At 45.3% G+C, this 23,232-nt stretch overlaps 1 protein-coding gene across 3 annotated transcripts in view; it reads left to right on the top strand.

Annotated features, from left to right (window-relative positions):
• The window catches only part of LOC121868892 (C-Maf-inducing protein-like), a 103,617-nt gene that overhangs the window by 35,827 nt on the left and 44,558 nt on the right, over window positions 1-23,232 (top strand). For all 3 annotated transcript variants that reach the window (XM_042369893.1, XM_042369892.1, XM_042369891.1), the window contains exon 2: window positions 10,917-11,048. In XM_042369893.1, the coding sequence (XP_042225827.1) occupies window positions 10,917-11,048 (132 nt within the window). The remainder of the gene's footprint in view (window positions 1-10,916; window positions 11,049-23,232) is intronic.

Below are 23,232 nucleotides of genomic sequence, written 5' to 3'. Positions count from 1 at the left end.
TATGACGTCACTGAGTTCATGGCGTCCTCTCCCCGTTGCCATGGATACCCTCTTCGTTTCTATGACGTCACTGAGTTCATGGCGTCCTCCCCGTTGCCATGGATACTCCTTCGTTTCTATGACGTCACTGAGTTCATGGCGTCCTCCCCCCTTTGCCATGGATACTCCTTCGTTTCTATGACGTCACTGAGTTCATGGTGTCCTCCCCCCGTTGCCATGGATACCCCATCGTTTCTATGACGTCCCCGAGTTCATGGCGTCGTCTCGTTGCCATGGTGATCGTCGCCTTAAGAATCAGGACTTATATGGTATTAATAATAATGTCCTCGCTGATGCTGCTGCCACTGTATTGGTCGAGACATTGTGACGTCACCTGGTCTGTAGGTATATATGGGTGACGTAAAAGATGAGTGAGTATTACGTTACGTTATTTAATGTCTCTGTCACTCGATTCTCTGTCACTCGACTTTCTTCATGTTACTGATTAATGAAACCCTTGGCCTCATTACGTGACAAATTACAAGTAATCCAATTAGGAATTAAATATCTAACTTAATTAGCTTCTTGTTATGTTACCCATTTAGAACTTACCTAATTGTATATCATGTAATTATGACCCAACCAATTATTGCAGAGTGGATCCATTCAGAACCTAGCTAAGTAAAGTAGTAGTTATAGCTCTTAATTACAACCTAAATTAATAAATAAATTATTGCCAGCTTCCTACAATTCATTTAAGCTTAATCCAACTAATTGTATTCTATCTAATCATGACTTACTAAATGGAGTTAATTATAATTATATATCATCATACACTCCCAGATAATTAGTTTGTGAGCTTTGTAGGTATAATGAACCAAATTAATTAAGGTGAAGGCAATTAATTATTCCCTTAAGTAGCTCAAGCAAGCATTTTCGAAATGACTTAATAACAGGCAATAGATTTTAATTAAAACCTTGATGACAGTAAATAACACTAGTTATTGTTATTATTGAAGTTATTGTTGTTATTATTGAAGTTATTGTTGTTATCATTGAAGTTATTGTTATTATTGAGGTGATTGTAGTTATTAATTAAGTTATTGTTGTTTATTTACTGCTGACACTCAAGTTATTGTTTGCTCACACTCAAGTGGTTTGTTATTGATATTTGGTGACACGCACACACACACACACACACACACACACACACACACACACACACACACACACACACACACACACACAGAGGAGTGGTGGTGAAGGTAGATCTGTATGAAATTTTCCTCCTACACTCCGTTACTTGTTCACTTTCACTCCCCAGCAAGTGTTCCTCTTCCCTTCCACCCCTCTCTCCCTTCCTTTTCCTTTCACCCCCATCTCCCTCTCGTGCCATTTCCCTCTTTCCTCTTCTTTCCTTTTCCCTTCCACCCCCATCTCCCTTTAGTGCCATCCCTCTTTCCTCTTCTTTCCTCCTCTTCCTCGCACCCCCCCCCTTGCACCTCCTCTCCCGTTCCCTTCCTTTTCCTCTCTTACCCCACTCCTCATTATCTTACCTCACCTCCCCTACACCTTTCAGGGCCTAGGTATACTGAATCTAACCTAACCTAACCAAACCTAACCAAACTTACCTAACCTAACCAAACTTACCTAACCCTCGTCTCCATCACCATCACCAACAACCACCAACAACCACAATCAACCACTACTACCACCCAGACTACAAGATCCGTGACCGAGGACTCAAGACTAACAACAGTAAGCATCGATCTGGGTTGAGCTCAAGACACGACACCTTTAAGCTTAACCCAAGAGACCAGTCGACCCTCCTCATAACTTAAGACTATCACCCTTACCACCACAGGCCGCTTAACACTCTCTTGTCCCGGGGTTTGGTTAATGACGATCACACACACACACACACACACACACACACACACACACACACACACACACACACACACACACACACACACACACACACACACACACACAGTCTCTCACTTCCGCTTCTGTTAATGTTTCATTGTTGTCTCAAACGGTAGATCGAAACGCAAGATAAAATGAAACACAACCACTGTTCTTTTCGGCTTCCTTATATAGTCGTTATAATTTTAGAGAGAGAGAGAGAGAGAGAGAGAGAGAGAGAGAGAGAGAGGTAAACATTATCGACATACGTACGGACATAGACAAAAAGAAAACAAACAGAGGTATGCAGGCTGTCAGAGGCAGACAAAAAGACGTAAACATATCTCCACAGTGAACAAGATATACACACCCAATACTCCAGCTAGGGAACCCCGGTAGAGCACAGTCCCAGCAGAGAGGAACCCGCTGGAGCACAGTCCTAGCAGAGAGGAACCCGGTGGAGCACAGTCCCAGCAGAGAGGAACCCGGTGGAGCACAGTCCCAGCAGAGAGGAACCCGCTGGAGCACAGTCCCAGCAGAGAGGAACCCTTTGGAGCACAGTCCCAGCAGAGAGGAACCCTTTGGAGCACAGTCCCAGCAGAGAGGAACCCTTTGGAGCACAGTCCCAGCAGAGAGGAACCTGGTAGAGGACAGTCCCAGCAGAGGAAGATGAAGATTCGGTTTTGTCCCCACACGCAGCACGGAGGTTAGGTCATGAGGCAGAGGAAGACACCGTTGGTCGATCAGGGTGAGGCCACGGTCAACCTACACTGGCACTGAACGAAGGAATCTCTTGTTATCCTCACCAACATCCACCCTGGACCCACTCATCACCCCCATCACCCCACCCGACCCCACCCCACCCCACCTCATTCTTACCTCATCTTCATCTCTTACCCTCATTCCTCACCCCACCTCAATCTCTACCTCCGTCCGCATTCTCCCCCCGTCATCTAACACTGCCCTCTGCCGTCTCAAGTCTTATGATTCTCTCTCACGAAGGAGTTGTTGTTGCTTTCAGACATCTTTGATCGTCGTGCCGAAGTGGACGTTGAAGTCACCTTACGCCTTCAACCCTCCGTCCACCAACACTGGATGAGTAGTAAACTTCAGGACAAACACAGACACACACTGCGCCATTACGACACAGTTAGTGGATTTCAGCCCCCCCTTTTTTTTTAGTTTAATAGCTTTATTGGTAAAGCTTGAAGAGGGCAAGACGGAGGAAGGGCAAGACGGAGAGAGGGCAAGACAGAGGGAGGGCAGGCAAGAAGAGAGTGAAATCTAGCACACGTTGTTGACATTTTGCCGGTGAAGGAGTCGGAACTGTGTGAAGTGTGGCCATTGTGTATTATATGTGGCCGTTGTCGACTGTATGTGGCCGTTGCCTAGTATCTGTGGCCAATGTCTACTAATGTGACTTTTGTCTAATCAAGGTGGCCAGATCTGCTTTAAGTAGCCATATCTAATCAATGAATGTGGAGTGATGGTGTGTGTGTGTGTGTGTGTGTGTGTGTGTGTGTGTGTGTGTGTGTGTGTGTGTGTGTGTGTGTCATGTGATGTAGTGACTAATATGACCTCATGACCTACCGTGACCTGTTGAACGTAACCTGGTGACCTATCGCGTGTCAGGTCTGTCTATAGGAGGCGAGATATTTGGTCATCAAGAAGAGATGACATGATGCTGACGGCTGGGGAGACCTGTAGGACATGATAGTGAGCTGGGGACCTGTAGGAGGACATGGCAGTGACTCTGGGGACCTGTAGGATGACATGGTAGTGACCTGGGGACCAGTAGGACACATGATAATGACCTGGGGACCTGTAGGGAGGACATGATAGTGAGCTAGGGACCTGGAGGAGGTCATGATAGTTACCTGGGGACCTGTAGGATGACACATGATAGTGACCTGGGGACCTGTAGGATGACACATGATAGCATCTAGACCTTGTAGGGACATGATAACACCTGGGGGACCTGTAGGAGACATGATAGCACTGGGGACCTGTAGAGGGCATGATAGTGACCTGGGGACCTGTAGGAGGACATGAGGTGACCTGGTGACCTGTAGGAGGACATGATAGTGACCTGGGGGACCTGTGACCTGGGGACCTGTAGGAGGACATGATAGTGACCTGGGGACCTGTAGGAGGACATGATAGTGACCTGGGGACCTGTAGGAGGGCATGATAGTGACCTGGGGACCTGTAGGAGGACATGATAGTGACCTGGGGACCTGTAGGAGGACATGATAGTGACCTGGGGACCTGTAGGAGGACATGATAGTGACCTGTTGGATGAAGGTTCAGTGGGCCTGGCAGGATGTAGTGAGGGAGATAACCAGAACGTAATTCAACCCGGAACTAAACATGATAATAAGGGAAGAGGAAAAAACAGACTAAAGATCTACGTCGAGTCTTTAGCTTGGTGTTGGCAGCAAGAACACACGCTAACAACATGACCACGGATTTCGAGTTGTCCCATCGTAGAGTTGTTCCATCGTCAACAAGCACACCTCGTACTGTACACCAACATTACATAGTACAAGCTCTTAGAGAACAGGGAAGGAGCGGCTCTTACTCTGCTGGGAATTGAACTTGTGACGTTTATATAGTCATTAAGTGAACACTGGTGATGTAGACGACGTCCTCTGTGTGTGTGTGTGTGTGTGTGTGTGTGTGTGTGTGTGTTCGTTACTCTAATGCTTAACCTTTGATTTTTCATTATATATTTTCTTCCCCTGTAATTTTTTCCTTTCCTTCCATCAAATTAATTAGGGGAATCGTATCTTTTTTGTCTGTCTGTCTGTCTCTCAGTTACACACTCACACAGTCTCTCTCTCTCTCTCTCTCTCTCTCTCTCTCTCTCTCTCTCACCTGTAATCAGTAACACCAGGTAACATTCACCTCCAAAACAACAATAATTCACCACCATCACCGACCACACTTGGAGCATATAATTTTTTCACCAGAATCTTCCTCATCACTTAATTTACCTGTGTGTGTAAACCTGTTGGTGTGAGAGGTTGTCGCCAAGCAGGTGGAGGTGTGTGATGTAGTGTGTTGATAAGCTTTCGGTACATTCCTGGAGCTGAGACAGACAGAAACAGACCACACAGACAGACAGACAGAAGAGCGACAGACAGACAGACAGGAACTGGGGAGTGCAGATGAGGTTCCGCCATTACCGTGTTCTAGGGGAAAGTGTCTGTATTATTTGGGTGATTGTGTGGGGTGATGATGGTGTTACCTTGACTTGGCATACGGGCGCCCGCTGCTGTCATTAATGCCAGCCAGAATACTGTAGGTGTGAGAAACAGACGGAAATATGGAGACACACACACACACACACACACACACACACACACACACACACACACACACACACACCTGCTTTTTTCACCTGATGATTAAACACAACGCACCTAACGTTACATGGGAGGGTTAGGTTAAGTTAATATTAAGGCTGAATGAACATAGGAAGGAAGGAAGAAAAGAAAGGAGGGCGGGAGGAAGAAAGGGAGGAATAAGGGGTGAAGGGAGGGAGGAAGAGAAGGAGGAAAGGGGTTGGTGGTAGAGACAACAGCACACAGGCGGAAGAGCATGACCACCAGCCACCAGTCAGGTCTTGAGTCCCGCTTGTTGTGGTGGTGGCCAGGTGTTGTCACTATTAATGGTGGCCAGGTGTTATCACTATTAATGGTGGCCAGGTGTTGTCACTGTTGATGGTGGCCAGGTGTTGTCACTATTAATGGTGGCCAGGTGTTGTCACTGTTGATGGTGGCCAGGTGTTGTCACTGTTGATGGTGGCCAGGTGTTGTCACTGTTGATGGTGGCCAGGTGGTGTCACTATTGATGGTGGCCAGGTGGTGTCAGTATTGAGGATGTCCACTGCACCCCCACCTCAGAAGTTAATTATAAAACAAGAGCATCGAGATAAATTTAACCTAACCTTGTGTGGGCAGTGGCTGACCTCATCCTGTGGTAGCCAGTTAGTGTGTGGCCATGGCAGTGAGGTAGAGGCCACACCATCACTTATTACTACAGTGTGTGGCCCTGGCAGTGAGGTAGAGGCCACACCATCACTTATTACTACAGTGTGTGGCCCTGACAGTGAGATAGAGGCCACACCATCACTTGTTAGGTTAGGTTAGATTAAATAGATTAAGATAGGTTAATTTACGTTTAGGTTAGGTAAAATTAGCTTAGATTTGTGTTAAGTTTGTTAATCATCGGGTGAAATAAGGTGGAGGGCTAATATTCAGGTGATCACTAAATTAACACCCAAATCCATCCCTATATCCAAGTCTTGATCCTTTTAAGAACACTTTTATCGTCTTAAGCTGGGACGCCAAGAGACACAATGGCCTTGATATTATTCAGAGACTATAAATGGACTACCAGCTCGAGGTATTGGTAGGTTTTGGTGTATAAGTCTTTGGGAAGGTGGGTCTTGGCGTGCTTCTGTTTACACACCTGTGGAGACTGACACCTGACGTAGGAGGGAGTGAGAGATGATGCTAAAATAAGAATTGGAGAGAGAGTGAGAAAGAATATCACCAAAGTTCCAGGGAGAGATAGAGAGAGAGAGAGAGAGGGGGGGGTGAAATTAGCAGGATATAACACCATGACTAACACAAAGGAAGCTACACTTGGCATCTCTTACTCGTGCCGGATACTGACAGACTTTGATAACAGGTAGATATTGTTTCTCCTCCCTCCCTCCCTCCCTCACCAAACCTAACCTAATTTCAATTAACCTAACATGAACCTGACCTAATTTTATCTAACTAACCCTTACCTTATCTTACCTAACCTGACCTAACACACAACACCATCTTCCCGCACGCACACGCACACACACACACACACACACACACACACACACACACACACACACACACACACACACACACACACACACACACACACACACACACACACACACACACACACTGACAACACCTGACCTTGTATATTTCCGTTCTGGTCGGTTTTACCCTCGAAGATTTAGCCCCTGAAGGTTGGTCTAGGTCTGGCGAGGTCTGGCGAGATTATACGAATGTTGGAGGACAAAAAATCCTGGGCTTATCTCGAGGTCAAAACTATGGCGTCCCTAACAGAGAGAGAGAGAGAGAGAGAGAGATAACTTCACCTTGACATAAATAAACTGTTACGTACGTGTTATGTTACTTAATTATGCACTAGATGACCAAAACAACACAACTTACGGGTGAAGAAGAGATCGTTTCTCACACTTAGCGGAACACACAACATCCTCACATGGAACTTGACTCCATCAGAACATTACAGAATCAGTGAGTTTATTGAGGAAATATCACTTAAGGTACAGTATTAATTATGTATCTTAGTGGTACAGTGAATCTCATGTAGTGGCAGTGAACGTGTTATAAATGTGATACAGATCTTGCATTATAATTCAGTAAGTGTGCGGTGGCCGAGTGTATACAGCGCTCTTGGTAGTTGTTGTGGACTCTTGTTGGATGTTGAGGACTCTTTGTAGTTGTTGTGGACTCTTGTTGGATGTTGTGGACTCTTTGTAGTTGTTGTGGACTCTTGTTGGATGTTGTGGACTCTTGTTGGATGTTGTGGACTCTTGTTCTGGAGTCCATATAAGTGTATACTGTACCCTGGCCGAGTGTCACATCAACACCTGTCACTCACTCGACATAACAGACAAAAGTGACAAAATTTTGGGTGATATTTACATGTACAGTATATTGATGTTGTACTGTATGTTGACTTATGTTGTGTGTACCTAAATGTATATGAATGTTTATTTAGCAAGTCCTCTGTGTGTGTGTGTGTGTGTGTGTGTGTGTGTGTGTGTGACAGGATGTTTCTTGAATACCTTTATCTGAACACAGGACTTGTCGTGACGCACTTCTCTTGCGTTAGATAATGACTTCTTTCTTTCTTTCTTTCTTTCTTTCTTTCTTTCTTTCGTTCGTTCGTTCGTTCGTTCGTTCGTTCGTTCGTTCGTTCGTTCGTTCGTCTCTCTCTCTCTCTCTCTCTCTCTCTCTCTCTCTCTCTCTCTGGCAAAGTCTTCTCGTTATTCAGCAGTTGTCTTTGTTATGAGCCAATCAGGAGAGCCGTAAAGCAAAGGTAACCATGTCCTCTAACCACATGATGGCTCTGGGGGCGTTGACTGGAGGAAGAGACCCGAGTGGGAGGATGGGAAGAAGAAAGATAGGGAGAGAGGGAAGGATGGTAGGAGAAAAGGAGGGAGGGGAGATGGAAGAAGAGCGAGAGAGAGATCACCGCCCACTTGCTGGTGGATTTCCGGTTCGGGGTTGCCATGGTAACATCTGGTAATTATCCTGATTGAGGTGGTAGCATCTCTTGGTAATTCACTTCACCTTAATAAATGGGAATGGTCCTTTGATAGAGAAACAGACAGATAGACTTAAATAGATAGATAGACAGACAGATAGACAGACAGACAACTTAAAGATATCAAGACAATCATAAGAAACATACAGACGCATGGAGTAGAATAAACAAAGACCATAGCCAGACATAGACAAATATAGACATACAGACAAGAGCATAGAAAAATATACAGAAATTACATAGACAGAGAGAGAGACAGGGAGACAAGACAGACAGTTTATTCATCGGAATTAAAAGTCGTAAACAGAAATTAATCTGAATCAGAATTTTTATGGCTGAGAAACTTTGTTGGATACGAAAATAAGTGGCCTCTGATGACGTCACTGTACTGTGCACACACACACACACACACACACACACACACATTATTACACGTCTTAGAAGAGCTGTATTGCATTGCTGTTGTCCCTCCTTCCTACCCTCCTTTTATCCCTCCTTCCTACCCTCCTTTTGTTCCTCCTTCCTATCCTCCTTTTATCCCTCCTTCCTACCCTCCTTTTATCCCTCCTTCCTACTCTCCTTTTGTCCCTCCTTCCTACCCTCCTTTTGTCCCTCCTTCCTATCCTTCTTTTATCCTTCCTTCCTACCCTTTTTCCTCCTTCCTATCCTCCTTTTATCCCTCCTTCCTACCCTCCTTTTATCCCTCCTTCCTACCCTCCTTTTGTCCCTCCTTCCTACCCTCCTTTTGTCCCTCCTTCCTACCCTTCTTTTATCCCTCCTTCCTACCCTCCTTTTATCCCTCCTTCCTACCTCCTTTTATCCTCCTTCTACCCTCCTTTTGTCCCTCCTTCCTACCCTCCTTTTATCCCCTCCTTCCTACCCTCCTTTTGTTCCTCCTTCCTATCCTCCTTTTATCCTCCTTCCCTACCCTCCTTTTATCCCTCCTTCCTACCCTCCTTTTATCCTCCTTCCTACCCTCCTTTGTCCCTCCTCCTACCTCCTTTGTCCCTCCTTCCTATCCTTCTTTTATCCTTCCTTCCCTACCTCTTTTATCCCCTCCTTCACCACCCTCTTTGTCCCTCCTTCCTACCACTCCTTTTATCCTCCTTCCCTACCCTCCTTTTGTCCCTCCTTCTTACCTCCTTTTCCCCCCCCTCTACCCTCCTTTTATCCCTCCTTCCTACCCTCCTTTTGTCCCTCCTTCCCTACCCTCCTTTTATCCCTCCTTCTTACCCTCCTTTTGTCCCCTCCTTCCTACCTCCTGTCCCTCCTTCCTACCCCTCCTTTTATCCCTCCTTCCTACCCTCCTTTTATCCCTCCTTCCTACCCTCCTTTATCCTCCTTCCTACCCTCCCTTTTGTCCTCCTTCCCTACCCTCCTTTTGTCCCTCCTTCCTTCCCTCCTTTTATCCCTCCTTCCTTCCCTCCTTTTATCCTCCTTCTACCCTCTTTTATCCTCCTTCCTACCCTCCTTTTATCCCTCCTTCCTACCCTCCTTTTATCCCTCCTTCCTACCCTCCTTTTATCCCTCCTTCCTACCCTCCTTTTGTCCCTCCTTCCTACCCTCCTTTTATCCCTCCTTCCTACCCTCCTTTTGTCCCTCCTTCCTACCCTCCTTTTATCCCTCCTTCCTACCCTCCTTTTATCCCTCCTTCCTACCCTCCTTTTATCCTCATTCCTACCCTCCCTTTTATCCTCCTTCTACCTCCTTTTATCCCTCCTTCCTACCCTCCTTTTATCCCTCCTTCCCTACCCTCCCTTTTGTCCCTCCTTCATGCCCTCCTTTGTCCTCCTTCCTACCCTCCTTTTATCCTCCTTCCTACCCTCCTTTATCCCCTCCTTCCCTGCCCTCCTTTTATCCCTCCTTCCTACCTCCTTTTATCCTCCTTCATGCCCTCCTTTTATCCCTCCTTCGTACCCTCCTTTATCCCTCCTTCGTGCCCTCCTTCCTACCCTCCTTTTATCCCTCTTCCCTACCCTCCTTTTATCCCTCCTTTGTACCCTCCTTCCTACCACTCCTTTTATCCCTCCTTCCTACCCTCCTTTTATCCCTCCTTCCTACCCTCCTTTTATCCCTCCTTCCTACCCTCCTTTTGTCCCTCCTTCCTACCCTCCTTTTGTCCCTCCTTCCTACCCTCCTTTTATCCCTCCTTCGTACCCTCCTTTTATCCCTCCTTCCGTCCGACCGTCACACAATGGAGGTCTATAGAGTCAGTAGATACTAGACAGAAATAACTTAATTCCTGGGATAAGACATAAACAGTACTATTTACAGCCATGATCAATGTGACAGAAGGAGATGAGAGAGCCAAGCCAGCTTCACCTGTCAACAACTAATGACAGGTGAGGTTATGTTGGCCTTAACACAGCAGTAGTTTTTGTCTGTCCTAACACTATATATATAATAGTGGCCCGCCCTCCTCCCCTACCTTATACTGATGGTGACGCTGTGTTGGGACGGGAGGGTAGGGTTGGGAGGGATGGAAGGACGGGAGGGGAGGGATGGAAGGACGGTAGGGAGGGATGGACGGGAGGGAGGAGGGAAACTGAGGGAAGGGCGGGAGGGAAGTGTAGGACAGGGTTAGGTTAGGTTAGGTTACAATCGACAGTGCTGTAACCAATGCCTTTATAAATCTTACCTACTCCTGTACTAACCATGATCTTCTCTCGTTACAGTCGACGGGTCTGTTGGAGTCACTGGTGCCGTACTCACAGATCGAGGAGGTACACGTGGTGGTGCCCTGTGGTACTTCAGGTCACAAGTTCTGCGTCAGAGTCATTGTCAGAGACGGCGCCCTCCTCCTACAGGTAAATTACAGTCTGTACCTGCCTTACCTCTCACCTGTCTCCGGGTTTTTTAGTCAAAGGGTTAAACCATAGTCTTCAAAGGGTTAAACCATAGTCTTCAAAGGGTTAAACTATTATATTATAGGACACGGGTAATAAATCAGGACACGAGTGATACATTAGGATACGGGTGATACATTAAGACACGGGTAATACATCAGGACACGGGTGATACATTAGGATACGGGTGACACATCAGGACACGGGTGATACATCAGGACACGGGTGATACATTAGGGCACGGGTGATACATTAGGACACGGGCAATACATCAGGACACGGGTGATACATTAGGACACGGGTAATACATCAGGACACGGGTGATACATTAGGACACGGGTAATACATCAGGACACGGGTGATACATTAGGGCACGGGTGATACATTAGGACACAGGTAATAGTGGGAAGGATCTTAACATATAATCAGTTCCTCGTGATTGGGCATTCCCCGATTCTTGTGTCACTACATGTTGCGTTACAGCCGCTGGTATGTGTGTGTGTGTGTGTACATCTATCCGTGTATGTTGTTATTATAATATTAATTGTCATTTCCTTGTCCGTCCGTCCGTCCGTCCGTCCTTCAGTACTTCCGTCATATCCGAGTTAATTAGAAAGTTACACAAAAAGTGGATACACTGTACAGTAGTCCTCGTTTACTGTCGCAAGTGTCTCTCGGTCACATCCGGGGGCCCCGCCTCAAGGCTACTCTACCTACCTGAGAGTAAGTACTGTACCTAACTCTACTGATGGGGAGGTAAAGGTTGTCCACTGCAGTGCCTCTTTGTGTGCTCAGTGTGATGTACCAACCTTCAATATATCTGTCCCTGGGTTACCTGACCAGATTTCAGATTTTGACGCTGTTTGGTTTGGATTTTTGCAGGAGAGAGGGAGGGAAAGGGGGGGTAGAGGGAGAGAGATGAGGGGAGAAGAGGTAAGTTGTACACAGACACTATTAACAGACAGGTCACTTATGCTTCACAGACACATCTTAACTACGTGTCTAGGGAGCCAGATTTTGTTCTTTAAGACAAGAAGACGTAGGAGCATCCAGGCAGACCGTAAAGAACGTGTTTGTGTAAATAATGATACAAGTAGCGGAACATAAGTGCAGAGAAGGAACTTAAATATATTATGTGTGGTGATCTCTGGGGGGTAGAGTAGAGATTATAGTCAGTGTATTGTAGTGAGGTGTGTGGGACGACGGGGGACAGTAGCGTAGTTGGCCTATCCTGCACCCCACACACACACACGTCCTTATGATACAGTATTCTAAGTTGCCTCTCTCTCTCTCTCTCTCTCTCTCTCTCTTTATATATATATATTACAACTTAAGTTTAAAATGCCCTTCTTTTCCCACTCTTTTACATAGTCACCTCCGTGTGTGTGTGTGTGTGTGTGTGTGTTTAGGAGATTCTGAGAGTAACGTTCATGCGCGTAAGTGACCTTGCTTGCAGACGTCATAAGACCAGTTGTAGTCCTTATTACTCAACGCTGAGACCCGACGCGTGTGTATACCTGCCTGCCTTGATGTAGTTACCTTGAGTGTTTTAGTAATAATGTTGTGTAAAAGTTGTGGGTTGATGGTGAGGCTGTCTGGTGAAATATAGTGAAGGAGGCTGTTATAAGCTGTGGGAGGCTGTTATACTGTGGAAGGCTGTTATACTGTGGGAGGCTTTTCTGTTATGTTATGTTGTGATGATAGGTGATAAATTCCTTTTGGGGATATACTGTATGTGTCGCCTCCATCACCACACCTACTACCACCATCACCACTACCATCATCACCACCACAACCACCATCACCACCACTACCGCCACCACCACAACCACCATCACCACTACAACCACCACTACCACCACCATCAGCACCACCACTAGCACCATCACCACTACTACCACAACCACCACTCCCACCTTATCACCACCATCACTACCACCCCATCACCACCACCACCACACACTGTCGAGGAAAGGAGGAGATATATTTTATTCAATTAATAAAACCAACACACACAATTTATTATTCATTTATGTAAACAAGAGAGACGAGTGTGATGCAACAACAACAACAACAACAACAGCTGATGACATACAACAATGCACAGAGCCATGACAGAGAATAAACTAAAACAAATAAACATGATTATTTATGAATGTTATCATCTATCACAGTGTGTGGTGGTGGGGGAGAAGGGGGGGGTGAGGGTGTAGGAGGGGTGAGGGAGTGAGGGTGCAGGACATGTGAGGGTACAGGAGGTGTGAGATGGTGAAGGATAGGTCATAATGGTAGGATCTCTCTCACACACACACGGGTCAACACTACACACTGTATCCTTGTAAACTTTCGGCTCTCAGGTCATGTTACAGGTAAATACGAGTTAATTACAGGTAGAATACGAGTGATGTGTTTGGAACCGTTTCTACCTGTGAAATATTTAAGACAATTAATAAAAAGCTGGAGGCAATGACAACGGTGTGTGTGTGTGTGTGTGTGTGTGTGTGTGTGTGTGTGTGTGTGTGTGTGTGTGTGTGTGTGTGTGTGTGTGTGTGTGTTTGTTGGATTCTGGTGGCCAAGTGAATGCAATTCTCGGTTCCTGTCCAAAATTTCAGGCGTTCGATCACGGAAAATCCCAGCCAGGCAACCTAACTTTATAGTTTGGGGAAGTGAAGGTGGACGGGTACAATGTCTGGCTCCTTGTGTACTGAAGGTCTAGTCTTCATTGTACCCACACCTAATCTAACCTAAAACACACACACACAGGGGAAGGAGTTAGGTCAGTATCTCCCTGGTGTTAATGTCAACAAGGAACTGAATAACGAGGGGCAGGCGCCGAGAAGTACTCCCTCAGCTCTCCAAACACCCTCCTGAAGCTGCTGCGTCCGGACTACACAGAGATGTACTGGCTTGTGTGTGTGTGTGAAGAAGGTGTGGGGGGTGGATGAGTAGCGGGCACAGCACTAGAATGCCTTTACCTCCCCGTCTGCAAAGTTAGGTGCTCGTTTATAAGTAGGAGTTCTCGTGATTAAATTTTAATACAGTGGTTTTAGTTGTGGGGATCACCTGAAGATTAGACATCCCAGGTTTTTTTTTCTTCAAATAATGATTAAATAACCTAACTCCAACTTAAACTAACCTGACATAGCGTAACACACACACACACACACACACACACACACACACACACACACACACACACACACACACACCCGCACATACATTACCTGTTTCTGGAGCAATATATAATGGTTAAGTAAGGTCACAACACCAAGGACCAGTACCTACCTGCATTGTGGAAATGTATGAGGGAAGGGAGAAGGATCTGGAGCATGAGAGAGACAGACAGACAGGCAGACGTGTGTTCACCTAGAGAGAGAGAGAGAGAGAGAGAGTGTAACAAGAATTAAGTGGTTTGTTTACCCAAAATCAAAGCTAAGTGTGCCCACTCACTTGGTCCCACATCTTAACTCACCAAGAAGCAGAGAGAGAGAGAGAGAGCCATCTGTGAGTCAAGTGGCCAGACTCATCAACACTAAGGTTTGTGTGGTAACCAGACCCACCACCAAGACCCAAGCACACCTCAACCAGCCCTCTGTCAATCATGCCCTCCTGCAGATGAATGTGCCTGCCTGTGTGACGTGCTGTGTATATATGAATGGTGGTTGTGTTGGGGGTTGTGGTGGTGGTGGGGGAGGTAGTGGGTGAGGTAGTGGTGGTGGTGGTGGTGGAGGTAGTGGTGGTGGTAGTGGGGGAGGTAGTGGTGGTAATGTTGTGGGTTGTGACGTTCACTTCACGATGAGGTATAGTGGTTTGGATGGCAGATAACTCTCTCTCTCTCTCTCTCTCTCTCTCTCTCTCTCTCTCTCTCTCTCTCTCTCTCCAGGGTAGGATTGAGGGGTGATGATGCAGCGACCCACAATAAGGATTTACCGAGGCTTCCGTCCGTCCAGAGAAATTCCTTTTGTTATTTCGTTTCTCTTCACGTGAGAGGAGGGGGAGGCTGTTCCCCCTTTGTAAATGGCTGGAGTCCTGCTCACCGTAATGGCGAATGTTTTTTGTATGTGGAAACTTACTTATTTGTTTAGATGTTTGCTTTTTGTTTGCGTATTTGTTTACTTATACTGGGTAATTTTATTTAATTATGCTTACTAATTTATTTACTTTCGTTCTTAGTGACTTACACCATAAAGAACAACACACACACACACACACACACACACACACACACACGCACACACACACACACACACACACACACACACACACACACACACACACACACACACACACACACACACACACATGCCCTGCACTACAGACAGATTGGGGTAAGACGTCGACAGAACAGACGAAGAAACCAGCCAAGACAGACAGGTAGGCATCATCATCAGGAACAGAGATGGATGGATAGAGGGACGGACAGACAGACAGACGAGCGTGTGGAAGAGTTTATCATTACACTTGAGACAGTAAATTAGTGACAGTCAACCACACGTGACAAACCATCATGAAGGTTGACATTCTGCGGCAGGGGATGACACAACGGCATCATGGGGTGGCAGGGGATGTCACGGATGTCACTCAGGCAGTAACAGTAATGTCAAAAACATCATAGAGACATCAGGGGTGGCATAGTGACGTTAAAGTAGCACGAGTTACGTCAAGCGCCCATGTGTGGCGCGTGACACTGCACTCGACCTCCTTACACTTCCCCAACTGTAAATTTAGGTACCCATTTACAGCTGGGTGGACTCGGAGTACCTAGCCTGCGACCATTAGGACAAGAGACGAGCGTTGTAACCACTTGGCCACCACATAAAGGATCAGAGATGACACCAGTCTGTTGTTTATATTTTTCTTTGTGTGAGTAAAGACGACATTTATGGTATCCACGTTTACGGACATAAACATTTGTCCAGCCATTACTGATCCCACACGTGTTCAGGTGAATGTTTGTACATGTTTGGGAGTCTGTTTATGGGTTCGGTTATTACACTGAAGTTTAGGAGGGAAGGAAGGCGGAGGGGATGAGGGGAAGGAGGAGGAGGGAGGGGAGGAAGGGGATGAGAGGAAGGGCGGGAGGGGGTAGGGGGGATTTCCACCTGTGGGGCAGTACGAAGAGGAAAGTTTACATCAGAATCAAGTTATCTTCGCCACGTGGATCAGGTTGTTGTAGTCTCGTGTCAGAGTAGAAGCCAGTGACTAAGTCTACATTGTAAGTGAACTTTCTTGAACCATTAAAATAGCAGTTCAGCACTAGCAATATATAAGACAGCAGTTCAGCAGAAAATTAAGGCTAATAGCAACAGAGGCAATAGTCATCACATAAGAAACATTGAGGGATAACTTCACCAGTAAACTTATGTGATGAGAAGCACTACTATACAGTACATCATCACGAATGTTTCGCTGGTCCAGTACACCCACCCAACTATGAGGAAATTATCAACGTTAACACTAGCCACAGAACCAACAGAAAATAACACTATCAGAAAGAAAGTTAGAGATATTCTATGTGAAGGAATTCGTAAGGTGGAATCCCCAGAGGAGCGGTGACGTCAGCAGGGGCCTGGGGTGTGGGCGTCCCACTGGGGCAAGCGCTCCTCCCCTCTCACACCATCGACCGCCCAGAGGAGCGTCATGCAACCTGCTAAAACTGCGAGTCATCATCATTCCACGTATATGACCCTCCTGTTGTTGGCAAGATCATACCTTATTTTTTGGTTACCCTCATGTACAAACTTTATGACAGATTAAGCTTTATTTACCGTCTGTAGTCGACAAACGTCAACTAATGCAGGAAATGTGTATGAAATTTAACCTTCGTTGTTTTGCTTCTTAAAAAAAACTCGCTGCCGCTTTTTAGGTCCGGTGTCGAGTACAGTAATTTGCGTGTATATAAGCCGCTTCTTTTTATACAACTGTGACACATAAGTGGGAATATCTTCAACCTCTGTGTGTGTGTGTGTGACAGATTTAACACCCATTTGTGGCTATGACGAGGCATACTTTGCGTTGGAGATTGAAAATGTCTCTTGTACTGTAATATTAGGTGACACTTAGGTAAGTCCTGCATTGTTCATGTTCGATATTACATCAATGAACAGTTACATCAATATGGTTTTTTTTATGTCCAGGTACTATTATAATGAAACAATAGCCTAATCAATACAGGTGCTCGTAGATACACATATGACATTTATTATATGTATATTTATAGGTGTTTGGGAAGATGGCTGACATAATAGTGGGAGATAGAGATAGAATTTATTAATCCATGCAACTGTAAGAGAGAGAGAGAGAGAGAGAGAGAGATTAAACAGAGATAAGTCTTGACCATACAGAAGCACACTAGCTAAAACCTTGACCATACTAGCACTGAGGTTAAGGTTACACTTCAATAGCCAGCAAGACACCAAGGTTAAGTTATACATGGTTATGTGCTCAGGTTAAATGGTTACAGCATGTGCTCAGGTTAAGGTTATAGATGGTTCTATGCTCAGGTTAAAGTTATAAATAAATGGTCATGTGTTGGGGTTAAAATTGTAAATGGTTAAATGTTCAGGTTAATGTTTGAAATAGTTCACTGTTAGGGTTAATGTTTTAGATCGTTAAGTGCTGAGGTTAATGTGTTAAAGTGATTAATTGATTAAGGATAAAGTTTTTTAATAGTTAAGCCCCCAAGGTCAAAGCTTTAAACAGACAGTATAAAAATGGGCACTAAGGGCGTGTCTCCACCACCACACGTCACACACCCTTATATGATGACCAACTCCTTAGTATAAGAAAAAAAATTGGCAAACTGGGTGATGACGCTTTATATTTTATTATTCTCTACCACACTCTTACCACACACACACTCCTACCTCACTCCTACCACACACACACTCCTACCTCACTCCCACCACACTCTTACCATGCTCCTACCTCACTCCTACCACACTTACCACACTCCTACCATACTCCTACCTTACTCCTACTACATTCCCAAGTCACCCCATGTTCAAATCGAAGTTGTACCTCACAGATTTACAGATTGGCCCGGAGGGGGCTAGTTTATTGGGCACCCCCTTACATCCTGTGCAAGGTGAAGCGCAGAAGCGTTTACAGTGCCCAACTGGGAAGCATGCTAAGTTCATGCTTGCCTTTATGAGTCATGCATTACATGTTTCACCATCACTACAACTTTCTCTCACCATCACCACCATCACTTCCTCTCACCACCATCACCACCATCTCTTCCTCTCACCACCATCACCACCATCTCTTCCTCTCACCACCATCACCACCATCTCTTCCTTTCACCACCACTCATCAGACAAGTTTCACTGATGATCGCAAGAGTAATACATTTTTACTATATATCTGTTGTGTGTAGCAGCTGTGTCTTATACCTGTACGTGTTGTTATTACCTCACTTTAATGTTTGTTGAATTAAACCTAACACAGGTTACTCGCGCTGTTCCTGTGTCGAGATGGAAGAGTTACCGTAGAAACACTAACAAGAGGCTGTCAGGTGTAGCTCTAACATACTTGGTGTTTTTGTCAGTTTAGTGGGTCGACTCGTGTAGTTATATATAAGGAGAATATTACTGGAGCAGGGGCCTCGTATAGGCCCGGGGCGGGAAGGGGAAGTCATCCCGGATACCTTCCCGTCACAAGTCCACTTTTTGCTCACCAACAACCAAGATGTACTCGCCCCACGACTGCCTAAATGTTTTTCTTTATATTTAAACACTCATGTTTATGTTCTCTTGCTGTTTACGCTTAAATCGTTGATGATCTCATGGAATTTGAATTTCTGCTGGTTTACAAGTCAATTGTTTCTGAGTGTGTGGTCACTTGACTGGATTGTGCTTATTGGTGTGTCGTTCAGTCCTGTCAGGTGAGTGTTGGAGAGGCCTGGTGAATCGTCCATCTGGGGATAATAGTAACAATTTAAGAAACAACGTCATAGGTACTGGTATATTATGCAGGTGTTATATAATGATAACATAATGAGAGTGATGTATTTTTGCATGACGAACACGATTTTTTATTTTGTTTATATATTCACACACACACACACACACATATATATATATATATATATATATATATATATATATATATATATATATATATATATATATATATATATATATATATATATATATATATACACACACACACACACACACACACAGATTACCAATAGGGAAACACCGTAGTGACGTCAGGTAATGCTTGGGGGGGGAGTAAAAGAAGTGGGAATGAAGCTTTTGTTGACGTGAGGGAAATTTTGATAACTGAGGGAAGACCAACCCAGCCTGTCTTATTATTATTGCGTTGGTGGTATTTTGTTCTTTACATTGATGAGGTTTTGTCTGTGTGTTCGTACTGCCGTGTCTATCCCACCCAGCACATCACTGTACACGGTGCCATAAACTCAGTACAGTACACGGTGCCATAAACTCAGTACAGTACACGGTGTCATAAACTCAGTACAGTACACGGTGCCATAAACTCAGTACAGTACACGGTGCCATAAACTCAGTACAGCACACGGTGCCATAAACTCAGTACAGTACACGGTGCCATAAACTCAGTACAGTACACGGTGCCATAAACTCAGTACAGTACACGGTGCCATAAACTCAGTAGCAGTACACGGTGTCATAAACTCAGTACAGTACACGGTACAGCCATAAACTCAGTACAGTACACGGTGCCATAAACTCAGTACAGTACACGGTGCCATAAACTCAGTACAGTACACGGTGCCATAAACTCAGTACAGTACACGGTGCCATAAACTCAGCACAGTACACGGTGCCATAAACTCAGTACAGTACACGGTGCCATAAACTCAGTACAGTACACGGTGCCATACACATGACAGTCAGTAAGTGGGCCAGAGTGAGCCAGACGTTGTACCAGCTGGGGAGAGGACGGCAGCTTCCACCTAACACATTTTTTTTACTCGTGAGTGACAACAACTTATGAACATACAGGCTGTCAGCTGCCATGACGAATCTATTTTAGAGCAGAAAATACAACACTTCACTCTCCTTCAGATGTGTGGCCAGGTAGGGGGTGTTGGCCAGGTTGGGAGCGGTGGCCAGGTAGCGTGTGGCCAGGTAGGGGGTGTTGTTAAATATTGTGTGGCCAGGTGAGGGTTAGCCAGGTAAGTGTTGTTGGGGGCAGTAGCCAGGTAGAGTGTTGGCCCCAGGTGGGGGCAGTGGCCAGGTAGGTGTGGGTAGGAGTGTTGGCCAGGTAGGGGGTGTAGCAGGTTGGGGCAGTGGCAGGTAGGGGGTGTTAGCCAGGTAGGGGCAGATGGCCAGGTAGGGGTGTAATGGGGGTGGTGGCCAGGTAGGGGGCCAGTGTGGCCAGGTAGGTGTTGGCCAGGTAGTAGTGTGGCCAGGTAGGGGTGGTGGCCAGGTTGGGGCAGTGGCCAGGTAGGGGGTGTGTTGGCCAGGTGGGGGTGTTGGCCAGGTAGGGGGTGGCCAGGTGGGGGGTGTACAGGTAGTGTGGGTGTAGGTGGCCAGGTAGGGGTGTTGGCCAGGTAGGGGTGGTGGCCAGGTGTGGCCAGGTGGTGGTGTGGTGTTGGGTAGGGGCAGTAGGGTAGAGTGTTGGCCAGGTAGGGGTGGTGGCCAGGTAGGGGGTGGTGGCCAGGTAGGGGGTGGTGGCCAGGTAGGGGGTGGTGGCCAGGTAGGGGGCGGTGGCCAGGCAGGGGGTGGTGGCCAGGTAGGGGGCGGGGTGGCAATACTGGCCATAAAACTGAATTGGGGAAATTTGATGAAGGTATTTTTTATCCATTTAATATTTTCTGGAACTCGATTTGTTATGTATATTTTATGGCAGCTTTGTGTGTGTGTACTATGTATGTGTGTATTTATATACAGTAACGAGCGTGTCGTTCATATACAGAAGTGCCAGTAATTGTTTAACACTCAAGGCTTTATGTTCAGTATAAATCATTGTGAATAAATTCATATTCTTCTAAACCTCAACAAAAAGCGTATAATATATTTGTTTACATTTATTAGCGGATCACGTCTTGTCAGTGTTGCTCTTATATGTTTATTTGATACAGAACAAAATATAAATACAACATCAGACATAACTTAATTGCTCAAGACAAGTTCAGTATTTGTGTGTTACGAGGTACAGGGACCTTTAGCCGCCCTTGTGATCAACACTTGTAGTGAAATAAGCGATGTGACGAACCGGATCCAATCTCTCTGGAATGTGATTGGTTAAGATGACTCTGACGTCACCACACAAGCTCTTCTCTTATTGGTCAAGGTTTGTTTACGTCACCTGTGTGTTGCGGTGATGGCAAATATTATCTACGAGTTATGTTATTTTTCATCATTGTCAGGGGTTCAACTTGTTTATTAAGGACTTATTTTATTAGTATTGCAATGTGACCGTTTCTCTTGACTACGAATTTTATAAGTCATTGCATTATTTTCTGAGGGGTGCAGCCATGACGTCATTCAAGTTTCCCAGCAAATTTTTTTCTGACGTTATTACTCATATGAACCAATCACGTAGATTCCCTGCATTACACGAGAGGGTCACTGGCTGTATCCATTGATGACCGAGTCCAGTCATAACACCTCATGTTTATAGCTAAACTAATACATGACAGTTTATTATATAGCTATGATATATGACGGGGCTACTTTATAGTTGTATATTAACTTAATAAGACACCAAATTAAAGCTTTATGTTAACTTTAGAAGTCTCTGGCCACCTTGTAGCTGTGTGTGTGTGAGGGAAATAACACATCTGTTTTAACATGAAGGAAAACATTATTGGAACTGTTTTTTGTGGGTTGGATCAGGGAATGAGTTGCATCTGGCCGTTCAGTGACCCTTGTTGAGTACAGTGTTCAGGAGTGCTCACCACATTCCAGTTACATTGGTATAAGTTTATTTATTTTAGTATACCGTAATTGTATCATTGTATATTATTGTATGATTTTAGAATGTTTTGTATTTTTGTATATTTTGGTATGTTATTGTATAGTATTGTATTGTTAACTATTGTATCAACCATAACCTTGTAATTATCACAAATTTATTACACATAGAAATACAAAACATTAAAGCGGTAACAGTTAACAGTCAATTATTGTAGTAGAGAAGGTTTTCATCACCAGTCAAGCAGTCTCAACAGTCAGTTTGTCAGCCAGTCAGTTAGCCTGTCAGTTAGCCAGTCAGTCAGTCAGCCAGCCAGTCAGTCAGTCTTCTCAGCCAATCCATTAGTGGTATATCCGGCCAGTGTGGTAATATCCGGCTTGAGGACACGACCTGATTTCTCTCTGGGTGGTTTAGTAAAGGCAGTTAGGGAACACCGGCTCCTGGGTCCTCCCGAAGGTAACATTATCTCTCTCTCTCTCTCTCTCTCTCTCTCTCTCTCTCTCTCTCTCTTTCTCTGGCTTCTCTTCCTAGTTACTTTTCTCTCTCATAATCTCCCTTATTTATCAACTATTTTTCCCCCACCTTCTTGTCATATCTCTCTCTCATTATTTCTCTATTTCTCATTTTCTTTACGGTTGTCAGTTATAGAAAAAAGTACGTTCGTTGTCCGTGAGTAACTGGGTCCGTGAGTAACTGGATCCGTGAGTGACTGGGCCCACGAGTAACTGGATCCGTGAGTGACTGGGTCCGTGAGTAACTGGATCCGTGAGTGACTGGGCCCACGAGTAACTGGATCCGTGAGTAACTGGGTCCGTGAGTAACTGGGTCTGTGAGTAACTAACTGGGCTCGTAAATAACTGGGTCCGTCCGTGACTTCACTCAGATCAGCCAATGTTATGAAGACACTTACAGTAAACAGAGTGGCTAAAAGACATATACAAGACACTCAGTAGTAAGGAGAAGTGAGCTGTGTGGTGAGGGTGTATAAGGTGTAGAGTTGAGTGGTTCCTGGACCTCTGCTTCGGTCTTTCAGTCGGTGTTCGTAACTCGCACATCACTTCACAGGACCAAGTATGATTTGAAAGGTTTCACTCTAGATAAATATATTGCATGGTATGTATGTATGTATGTATGTATGTATGTATGTATGTTGGGATTTTATAGTCGGTAGATTAAGCTTAAGTATATATTCTGATATGTGTTTTAGTTACGTGGTGATCAGAATACATATGTA

The sequence above is a fragment of the Homarus americanus genome, unplaced genomic scaffold (assembly GCF_018991925.1).
Source record: "Homarus americanus isolate GMGI-L3 unplaced genomic scaffold, GMGI_Hamer_2.0 scaffold38801, whole genome shotgun sequence".
Lineage (NCBI taxonomy): Eukaryota > Metazoa > Arthropoda > Malacostraca > Decapoda > Nephropidae > Homarus > Homarus americanus.
Note: the sequence above shows the minus strand (reverse complement) of the source record. Positions and strands in the feature narration are given on the sequence as shown.